Source organism: Poecilia latipinna, unplaced genomic scaffold (assembly GCF_001443285.1).
Source record: "Poecilia latipinna isolate Pla-1442-1.1 unplaced genomic scaffold, P_latipinna-1.0 Scaffold65, whole genome shotgun sequence".
In the NCBI taxonomy this organism is placed as follows: domain Eukaryota; kingdom Metazoa; phylum Chordata; class Actinopteri; order Cyprinodontiformes; family Poeciliidae; genus Poecilia; species Poecilia latipinna.
Window position 1 is genome coordinate 1 of NW_015112681.1, and position 10,950 is coordinate 10,950.

Here is a 10,950-nt window from a genome sequence, read left to right on the forward strand (position 1 = left end):
CAAATGCTCTCCTGTCGCGTTATGTCCAGATTTCCCGAATGCTGGCGGCTAAAACAGCGCTGGCTATCCGATACGACGCACTTGGCGAGGACACGAACGCAGAAATGGGAGCAGAGAACCGGGCCAAGCTGGAGGCCAGACTACGACAGCTGGAGGACAGAGGAGTAAGAGTCCGAAGATCGATTCTGACCCGCTTTGTTTGTCCTCCTTTGTTTGCCTTTAACTCCCGATTTCTTTCCCGCCACAGATCCGAAGAATCAGCGGAACAGGCAAAGCAATGGCAAAGGCAGACAAATACCAGCACAAGAGGTGAGGAGCAACTTGTTCCTGCTTTTTGGGAGTTTTCTTTTTTTTTTTTTTTCCCCAAGTGGGATTATTAAATGCCTTTTTGTTTCTTCCAACTCAGCGAGGTGAAAATCTATGATCCATCCGGCGACTCGACAATTCCGTCCACCTCGAAAAAGAGGAAATTTGAGGAAGTCGAGGGGGAGAAGAGTGAACAGGACCCTGTACCTGTAACCAAGTTCAAAAAGCCCAAAAAGGAACCGGTAGCAGAAGGTGTGTGTATTTCAAAAGAGAAAAACTCTTCCAAATACGTTCAGGAATCCACGATGCTCAAAAACGTCCCCGTCTTGTTTTCTAGAGCAAGAGGTCGAAACGGCAGCAGAGTCTCCCAAGAAAAAGAAGAAGAAGAAGGAAAAGAAGGCAGAGGAGGAACCTGAGGAGCCAAAGGAAGAAGATGAGGAGATACCAATCAGTGAGGAGGTAAACTTCACATATTGAATCAAATTTTTTATAGTTTTAATTAATTTTTTTTAACTGCTCTCGTCTTTGCTTTTCAGCCAACAGAAAAGAAGAAAAAGAAGAAAAAAAAGAAGGTGAAGGAGGAAGAGGATGATTGAAGAGTTAGCATAGTGTATATTCTTTATTTTGGCTTTTCTTTCTTTATACATTTGTCTCAAACATTTTTATCTTCAAAAAGGCACAGCAGTATTATGGTGCCTATTCCCTGGCATGAAAGACGAATGTGAAATTCGGCAGATCTCATTTTATGGATGAGAGAGAGCGTCGCTCCAGTCATGAGTGAAATCTCACGGAGTTTCTAATGTTTCTTTTTTATCCGTTTAATTTAGCTGTTTTCATGTTGAGACGTCTGTATGAAATGAGATCAAATGTGAATGACGAGACAAATAAATGGAGATTTCTCATTTGAGTCATGACTGTTTTCTGTTTCATAAAAATCTAAACTTGTGCCCTAATTAAAAAAACTTACGTAATTTCTCAAAATTTCCCTGAAGCCATCGTTTAGATGTCAAAACTACAGATTTCTACATTGAAAGTCTTGTAATTGAATGACTGAATAATAAGCATTATCCATCAGGATGAAACAGGGTAGTTTTGATTTAGTCAGAGGTCAAAAGAGTTTACTGTACGCATATGAACTGGAATAAAGTTAAACAGATTGTAGGCAATGCTCTTCAATTGCTGACTGTGTTCTATGACTATTTTCGTGTTTTTATAATATAAACCACATTGCTGTGGTTAACCACATTGTCTTGCTGCTGAATTGTGGTATGTAAATAAACATGATTGATTGGATAAATATTCAAGTCAGTGTTAATTAGTCATCGTCATTTATTCTTAATGCTTGATGGCAGTGGTAAATTAACAAGTTATTAGCATTAGGGCTAATAATGCTAGCTTTTTTGTCTTTCTAAATTAAATCTCCGTTTAAAAACAACCTTTTAATTCACTCGGGTTATCTTTTTTTATGATTGAAATTAGCTTAATAGTATGAAGCATTCAAATGTGATAAAAGTTAAATTATAATGAAGTATTTTATTACACATATATATATTTTTTTATTTATTTAATATGAAGAAGAAGAGACCTCACAGTACTTAGCTTCTATTAAAACTTTCGGAACAAGTGCTATGGATGAAGGTTTGAAAATGCCACTCATAAAATGGCGCTGAAGTTGCCGTAGAATTCATTCGCGCGTGCGTCAATGGGGTAGTGCTCAGTAACCAGTCATGATCAGGCGATCAACGAGTCGCCGAACTCGATCGGTTTTCGACTTGAAAGTCTTCCCACACAGCACATGGCGACACTGCATGAGAATTGGATATGTTATGAAGTGAAGCGGAATAGTTTTATGACAGTTTGCTAATTTCTGGGATATATATATACATTTTTGTCTTACACAAGTCAAAATGTCGCAGTTACAGGCGAGGTTCTTCACAGAAGACCAAAGGTGAGACTGTAAACAGAGACGCAGTAACAACGCTTTAAGCTAACTGAGCAGCTAGTTCGTGAAGCTAAACTGTAGTAGAGTCAAATTTATTTAATCTTTGCGGTTGAGTTCTGTTGTTGACTTAGTACTAAAGTGCACGTGGTCCGTAATTTTAGCAAGCTATTTATAATAAACGTAAAGTTAGGACTAGCTGCTGTCATTATTTACCTTTTAATTTAATAGCACTGAAACAGGCTGATAGCTCTCTCTCTCTCTCTGTGTAGGTATGTTGTAGATGACGTCCCTTTCTCCATCCCAGCTGCCTCTGAAGTCCAGGATCTTAGCAACGTTATCAACAAGCTCCTGGAAGCAAAGCATGGTAAAGTGACAGAAAACATAAACAATTCAAATTATGCTACCATGAGCATAGCTGCTTTTACCCAAGAAAACTGGCACATATCTTATAAAATAAAAAGTATTTATTTTCCGTAATTGCATGAAACAGCAGTCGTAGCCTCACAAAGATGAATACTGTTCTAGAAAAATACTCTTGAACATAATGATGCCTTCATGGAACAAATAGTGGAGAAAATGTAAACATTCCTGACAATACTGTAAATTAATGTGGCTTTTAAATGCCATTAATTGGAATTGATCATGATAATGAATCTAAATTGTTAGGATAAGCCTTCAAATTATTTTTTGCAATACTATGAAACAATATTCTCAATTTACATTTAAGTAACCTTCCATACCAAGACATAAGGAAAAACTTTTGCAAACTATCCAGTTACTTGTTGCAATATTGCTGATTTAAAAAGAAAATCCACAAAAACTGGCTATAAATTCAAGATATAACCGCGGTTCATTTGTTACAGTATTTTGTGCTTGCTCCAACAGCATCTCACAGTAGAGTGGAGTTTGACTTCCTGGTCAAGGGTCAATTCCTGCGAACCCAGCTGGCCACTCACATGGAGACAGAGGGAATATCAACAGTAAGACCGGCCTGAACTTTCTTTAACTTTTAACTTTAACTGTTCTAAAACCCAGTAGAGCTGAGTGTTCCCGTCTGTGTTTCAGGAAGACGTAGTGGAGATAGAGTACGTGCAGCGGATCACGGCGCCAGAGCCGGAGGAGTGCATCATGCATGACGACTGGATCAGCTCCGTGGAGGCGGACAGCGAGTGGTAAACGTTTCCTGCTTTGGTTTGGCAAATGTCACTTATTCCCTTTAACAAAGCTCCAGTTTTGTTAAATATTCCCCCCTGTTTTCCAGGATCCTAACAGGATCGTATGATAAGACAGCCAGGATATGGTCTTTGGAAGGGAAGGTGGTGACGACAGTGGCTGGACACTCTGATGTGGTGAAGGATGTTGCCTGGGTCAAAAGAGGTCAGCTTGCTTAGACCTTTACATCCCAGTTTGTAGGTTCTTTTTTTTTTTTTTTTACTTAAAGTTGTGTTTTGCTGTACAGACGGCCTGACGTCCTTGCTCCTGACTGCATCTCTGGACCAGACCGTCCTGCTGTGGGAGTGGAACTCTGAGAGGAACCAGGTGAAAGCCAGACACTGTTGCCGCGGACACACAGGAAGCGTCGACGCCATTTCCACAGACCCCACAGGCTCTAAGGTCAATATTTAAAGCGTTAGTTAGCGTTTTATTTTTGAATCGAAAAGCTCAGATTAAAAGCGTTTTCTCCATTTCCTCCAGTTCTGCAGCGGCTCCTGGGACAAAATGTTGAAGATCTGGTCGGCGGTGCCCACGGAGGAGGCGGACGAGGTGGAGGAGTCCGCTGACCGGCCCAGGAAGAAACAGAAGACGCAGCAGCTCGGCCTGACCAGGGTGCGCACAGAACCCGACCTGGAAGAGCTTAAAACCGCACCTCCAGCTTCTGACTCGTGTTTTCCTTCTCCAACACAGACTCCCTTGATGACGTTGTCCGGACACAACGAGGCGGTGTCCTCCGTCTTGTGGTGTGACAGCGAGGAAGTGTGCAGTGCATCCTGGGACCACACCATCCGACTATGGGACGTGGAGGCTGGAGTCATGAAGACCACGCTGGTAAGAAGAGCAGTGTTTCATGCCACTATTCTCAACTAATAGTCCCCACCCAAGTGAGCCAGCTACAGCTGCAGTTTTTCTTGAAATTTTAACATATTAAATTTAAATGTTGTTAAATTTTAAAATGATCAAGAAGAAATTTCAGAGTTTTTTTCTAGCAAATTTTTGACTGAAAATTAAATCTCAGAAAATTTTGAGGGGGAAAAAAACGTGGGAATTTCCAAGTTTGAAAAGTCAAAAATTTCCTAGAACAAAACTTTGAGATTAAAGTTTTGTTTAACTTTAATCTCAAAGTTTTCTGTCATTGTTCTAGAATGAAAAATTCTTAGTTTGAAAAAGAATTTCTCAAAGATTTCTGAGATGAATCTCAACTTGTTTTCTGTCAAATTTTGGAAACCAACACATTTTCAACCTCAATGGAAGTTTTATTTGAGAAAAAAAAACTTTGAAATTTCTGAGTTTGATGAGTTGAAAAATTTGTAAGGAAAAAAAAAGTTTTGTGATCAATCTCACAAATTTCCTTCTTCGTTCCAGAAAATGTTAACTTTTAGGTGAAAATGTACACTTCCTCTTTTTTTTTCCATCTGTAGTGGCCCTAATCGTAAATTTTCCTTTATGATGAGTGAAGTATATTTGAATTTAATTAAACTGAATTGAAAAATCGCTCGACATCTGATTGGTAGATTTTAATTAGATTTAGAAGTGGGCCAAAACCTTGCTTTTTTTTTTTTTTTTCCTCCACCGCTTTTAGAAAAATGGACTTCCTGCTAATTGGTTCTTTGAGTTGTTCCCTAGCATAATAATATCCCAATAAAATATGTTGAAGATTATTATAATGCCAACCAATGCTGAAATGATGAGCACTTTGATATATAAATGTGTGGGAGTGGTTTTGTAGATGCATCTGTTTACTAGTAAATTTCTGTCATGTTTCCCACAATGCATTCTGTTTTGTTCCCCCCCAGTCGGGCAGTAAAGTGTTCAACTGCATCTCCTACTCTCCTCTGTGTCGACGGCTGGCCTCAGCCAGCACCGACAGACACATCAGACTCTGGGACCCTCGCACCAAAGGTACCAACTGAGCTTAAATTATCAGGAAAAAAAGTTTTACAAACAACCCCTCTTCTTTTCTACTTTCTCATGTCATTTCTGCAACTTCTGCTCATCAGACGGAACGCTGGTGCTGTTGTCTCTGACGTCCCACACCGGCTGGATCACCGCAGTCAAGTGGGCGCCTTCCCATGAGCACCAGCTCATCTCCGGTTCCCTGGACAACCTGGTCAAACTGTGGGACACCAGGAGGTACGCAGATACAAAGTAGTTGAAACTCTGAAAATCATGATGAAATTAGATGTTTGAAACTCGGTTGTTCATAATCACATTGATCCACCTTTGACTCTTGGGCACAAAAACTGTATTTTAGAGAGTGGGAAAGAATAAAAAAAAAAAAACTCATAAATGTCAATTTCTGCAATTAAAATATTTCCTTCCTATTTATGCAAATGTGAAATAGAGAACAGATTTTTTTAAGTTGTCAGCAATTTGGTAGACTTAAAGAATGTGAATATATATCATCACCTTATGGAAAACAATAAAACTTTGAATCAATTGTTAATATTAAAGAAAGGGGGAGGGATATATTTACATTAAAATCCAACTATGTTGTCAATTAAGAATTAAAGTGCATTTTTAATAAAAGGTGCACCTTTAACAAGAGATTAAACAAAACTAACAACCCAGAAGCCCCCAAAAAAGAGGAAAATCAAAGAAATCAGATGTTTTGTGGCTCGGTAATTATTCCAACTCATAATTTTTCTGTCACTTTATTCGCAAAATCGACAGTATGTGTGAGAGAATCCATCAATCTGCAAATGCAGATTACTCTGCATTTGCATAGTAATCTGATTGTTACCATGGTTACCTCAGCTCTTGTTGCAATCATTGTTACAGTTTCAATTTGGTGGATTTGATTTCCTCAAATCCACATGGAGTCAGAATTACACATAAAAGCTTAAAGAAAAGCATTCATTCACCTAAATCATTTACTGATTCCATAGTAGATAAAGCAGGACATTGCCTCATTCTGTGAACCGTTTCGTTTCAGCTGCAAGGCTCCGTTGTACGATCTGGCGGCTCACGAGGACAAAGTGTTTTGTGTGGACTGGACAGACAGCGGGGTGAGGCAAACCGTCAGGATTTCTCATCAGCTCTCCTTGCAACTCGTCGCAAAACTTCATTTTCATTGGCCGAATCGTTGTTGTGCTTTTGTCTTTCAGCTGATGTTGAGCGGCGGCGCAGATAACAAGCTCTACACCTACAAATACTCGGCTGCTCAGACGGATGCAGGAGCGTAGGCAGACGGCGGCCATCTTGTTTTTGGATCCTGGTTGTTTTACGCAGATTTTCCTTCGATTTAAATGTCTCCCTGTAACCCAAACAGAGTATAAATTAATTTTTCTTCCTAAAACGTGTCAACTTTAATTCAAGTGCTTTGGTGGAAATTTTTAGATTTCAAAAGACAAGTAAACCTAACGTTATGTACAAGTGTTATTCTACATGTAAAAAAAAAAGTATTTCTTATTAAAGTTTTTTTTTTTATCAAATGAAACCTTGGAAAATGTCGCATGCATTTGTATTTAATCCCCTTAGCAATTAATAATGCAAATACAAGCTCAAAAATCTGCTTTTTACATCTAGAAATATTCAATTTTGATCATTTTTCTTTGAAAAAATTATCAAGCTAAGTAAAGCTAGCTCGCTTCAGATAACATTCTCATACCATTGCCTGGATGGTGGGATGTGTGTAGAGCATTTTTATATTAAGGTTAAAAAAAGAAAGAAAGTGAAATTCTGGTCTGGTCATGCATTGTGACCTTAGTGGATGTAATGTCAAATGATATGAAAATGTTACAATTCTCTTAAATAAACCAAATTTTGGTGGTTGTAACATAAAAATGGAAAGCATTCAAGGAATATCTATGGTTTTGCTAAGGACTGTAATTTTATTATATACACAGAAAAAAATATGTAAAAAATATTTTAATCTCTAGGTCTATTAAGAAGGTTTATGCCAGTATTTCCTTTTAGGAAATGTCTCACCTCATGAACTTCCTCATGTTTCTTGTCTTGTGGATAAGCCTTTCCTGCTCAGACGGGTTTGACAACCGGGACTTGCCACTCTCCACCTTCCCATAACACTGGCATGTGCTATTTTATCTGCATTCAGACGTCTCCTTATTCATAAAACTTAATTTAAGTCTTGTGTGAAACTTTAATGTATCTTAGCAGACAAGAGGTGAACTTGTTACGTCGTTCGCGGCTTTTATCATAATAGACGATCTTCGACGGAATCTGGCGAACAGTGGCCCCTCGTGGTCATTCGCCGCCATTGCAGCGCGTGTGCATATCCTGTTTCTCTGACTCAGAGGATGATGGCTATCGGGAGAGGAGGTTAGCCGAGCTGGTCCGCATAGATGCTCGCGCCGCTGGACAACACTACGAGCAAGGTAGTAGTTTATCCTTTAATTTCACATTCATACGGAACAACAGAGAGGAAGAGAGGGTGAAAATAACCCGACTTGTTGACGGGTCAGTCGCTGCTTTGAATGTTCTTCTGCTGAGACGTTCTCCAAGTGACATTTGCTGTTAGCTAAATTGTTGCTAGCGGAGAAACCCAATTGACGCTTATTTTGTCGACTTTCACGAATTACTTGTCCACCTTATCGCGGTATTTCTCTCGGAAGTAACACGTATCCGAGTGACACCTCGGAGTTTTCTTCTCTTGTCAACAAAGGGGGCGTTTAGTGAAACCGAACACCTGCTTCAACATCAGCTGCTGCCAGGTCGCAGGTGTCTGCTCCCAGCTCCGGGAACCATATTCAATTAGCCCCTTTAGCCTGTAGCGTCCATCAGCTCTGTTCGGCTACAGATAAGCCACAATAACAGGTTGTAACTTGATTACAACTCTCTGGCTTAATAGGAACGGTTGTCAGCTTGGAGTTCAGTCTCCTCTTAAAGCTGCTATCCAGTCTTCTCTGGAAAGTCAACAAAACTGCGTTTAGTCATAGTTTGTTACCCATAGAATAATTTGTTATTGTCAGTTTTGGATTTGTTTTGTTGTATATTGTTATTTAATCAGAGTACATTGGACCAACACGGGATCTACCAGGCATACGTCTGATGACATCACATAAGGCATAGGGCAGCATATCAGTTCGTTTAAGTATATGTATTTTGCTTTTTTTTATTTATTTAAATGTGAAATTTCTAGTGGTTCTCAAAGCATAGGCATAACAAAATTTAACACTTTTCAAAAGTGCAAATAATTTTCTTCATTCACTATTTCTTTGAAATTAATTAAATGCCAAAGAAAGTTATCCATTGCTTGGTTAGTTTCTCTAAAACTAAAACTTTTGGGTTCTTTCAGAACAGAAAACAGCTGATATCCAAAGATGGAGGGGTATGTAACATTTAAGCACACCTGATTTTGGCTTAACCTGCCACCGCGTAGACCTGACCGAGCCTTTTGTCCCTTAAACCTCCAGGTTTGCTGCAGACATGCTGAGCGGCGGCCGGGCTCTGCTGGACGAGGACAGCTCAGTGATGGCGCGCATGCAGAAGAAGTTCTGGAAGACCAAGCAGGTCCTCATCAAAGCTACAGGCAAGAAGGAGGACGAGTATGTGGTGGCTTCAGATGCCGACCTGGACTCCAAGCTTGAGGTAGGCCTGCTTATTTGCAATATGTTGGAGGGGGCGGGGTTTTCTGCAGGAAGAGTTGTTGATACCAACAAGCTAATAAATGTGGCATTTTTATATCCGTCTTTTGCCTTTTGAAAAGATATGACGACATACTAAGGTAGTTGTAGATATAAAATAAAAGCAAGTAAATTTGTGCCATAAAACTCAGAAGTTTTCTAGAAAAAAAAGGTAATTTCTGAATTTGAAAAGTTGAATATTTGCTAGAAAATACTCTTTTTTTCTACAAAATTTCTGAGATTAATCTCAAATTTTCAGTTTTTTGTAGTACATTTTCAACTTTTCAAACTCAGAAACTTCCTTGTTTTTTTTTTTTTAGAAAATTTAAAATTTTTTGGCAAAAATGTACTCCGTTTTTTTGGTGCAATTATGCTACTCTTTTTTTTTTTCTTTTTTCTTTTCTTTTTCCTATCAGCAATGAACCCTAATACATTGTTGTTAATATATCTTGTCAAATAATGTAAAAATAAAATTTTATTTGTTTTGCTGCTTTTTACTCATTTTTAAACATTTTTCAAGATGGTACAAAACTAAAGGTTCTGGAACGCTCCATTCGCGTCGTCCCTATTTGCTTCCCATTTTTTGGAACTTAAAAACAAGCATCAACACATGGTGTTGGTTTGTGAGGGACATGGTACTGTGTGTGTGTGTGTGTGTGTCGCTGAATATTGAGGGATAAACTGTGAGCCTGTTGTTCACTCTGGAACAAGATCCGGCAGCCTGTTTGCCCCCAGATCCCTACTCGCTGTCATGGTGATCAGAAAGAGGACGGGGAAAAGAAATTTGAAACACAATATCTGAACGTTTTTTTTTTCTTCCCGTTTGCCTCAGAAATTGTCCTCAGGGCACTAAATGAGCAGATCAAATTTGCAATTACTTTAAACCCTTGGATGTTTTGTGCTCTGTAATGCTTGTTTAGTATATATTGTCTCTACAACAAGGCAGGGTTTATCAGATGCACATGGAGTCAGTGAACCAGTCAGTATTGCGCCCAACACAACAGCTTGTGCAGTACGATCGTTCTGTTTACGTTGACAGATGTTTGACCACTACTGAGGGAGACACACTGAAGGAAGTCTGTGTTTATTCTCCAGTTAATGAGTAACTCTGAACATGTGCAGCTGCATCGTCCATTTTTCTGTCTTACAGCGCTAAAGAGGAGACACTTTATGTTGCTTTGTGTGAAGTTTAAAGTTTGTTGTGTGTTTTTACTCTAAATCTGGCATTTCAGATGTTTTATGAAAGTGTCACGGAGACTTCTATTTTGTTTCCTCTTCAGGAAAGCCTCTGAGATTCTGTTGCTATGATACATGCTGCGTACTGGTGTAGCAAGCTTTTCACAAGGCAGAGGGATGTGAGTTCACCGGAAAGGGTATATCCCGAAAATCCATGGTTACACTAAAACAAACTAAATGTAGAAATATTACCATAAATTCTCAAAGTAAGGATATTTGTATGCTTAAATTCATATTCTGAGGTTACAAAACTCAAATGTGTGAAGTTCTCTTGTGTTTTTCCTAAATCTTACTGTTTAGTTTTGGAATTTCTGCCATTTGGTTCTGAGTTTTGATTAGTCGGTATCAATCGGTTCCTTTTCGCCTGCATTTAATTTACGTACACTTTAAGTTGCGAACGCAGTACTTTGCATGTGAAAGGCTCATAAAATTTTGCACAATTTTGGCCCTCTTGGTGTTCCATACGCAAGAATTGCGTGACTACACCGCACAGAGCAGGTGAAGCAAGAGTTTTTGTTAGTGTGTGTGAGATTTAAACTCTCAACTCCAGAAATAATTGTTTGTCCGGATAGATATGTGAGCTTAGATCAGTCTCACTGCACGTAGCTTCTGAGGAAAACTGTGGGAAAAGTGAGTACCCTCTTATGACCAACCTGTCGGCACCGA

At 39.1% G+C, this 10,950-nt stretch overlaps 3 protein-coding genes across 8 annotated transcripts in view; all 3 read left to right on the top strand.

Moving 5' to 3' along the window:
• The first annotated feature begins 10 nt into the window (after positions 1-10).
• LOC106964013 (nucleolar protein 58-like) lies at positions 11-1,213 on the top strand. The gene is made up of 5 exons (XM_015059232.1): positions 11-164; positions 248-309; positions 407-558; positions 644-765; positions 843-1,213. Exons 1-5 carry the CDS (start codon positions 39-41, stop codon positions 900-902), a joined length of 522 nt encoding a protein of 173 aa, XP_014914718.1. The 5' UTR covers positions 11-38; the 3' UTR covers positions 903-1,213.
• An 837-nt stretch (positions 1,214-2,050) lies between these two features.
• On the top strand, positions 2,051-6,902 carry wdr12 (WD repeat domain 12). The gene is made up of 12 exons (XM_015059296.1): positions 2,051-2,254; positions 2,518-2,612; positions 3,134-3,228; positions 3,314-3,420; positions 3,510-3,625; positions 3,708-3,862; positions 3,944-4,075; positions 4,154-4,294; positions 5,260-5,365; positions 5,464-5,596; positions 6,399-6,471; positions 6,571-6,902. The coding sequence occupies exons 1-12, from the start codon at positions 2,214-2,216 to the stop codon at positions 6,646-6,648; spliced, it is 1,272 nt and encodes a 423-aa protein (XP_014914782.1). The 5' UTR covers positions 2,051-2,213; the 3' UTR covers positions 6,649-6,902.
• Positions 6,903-7,624: 722 nt separating this feature from the next.
• Positions 7,625-10,950, top strand: part of ical1 (islet cell autoantigen 1-like) — a 14,110-nt gene continuing 10,784 nt past the window's right edge. Inside the window, exons 1-3 of one of the 6 annotated variants that reach the window (XM_015059261.1) lie at positions 7,625-7,800; positions 8,721-8,753; positions 8,839-9,013. In XM_015059261.1, the coding sequence (XP_014914747.1) occupies positions 8,746-8,753; positions 8,839-9,013 (183 nt within the window). In that variant the 5' untranslated portion in view covers positions 7,625-7,800; positions 8,721-8,745. The remainder of the gene's footprint in view (positions 7,801-8,720; positions 8,754-8,838; positions 9,014-10,950) is intronic. The other 5 variants (XM_015059267.1, XM_015059245.1, XM_015059253.1 and 2 more) reach the window with 5 other exon arrangements.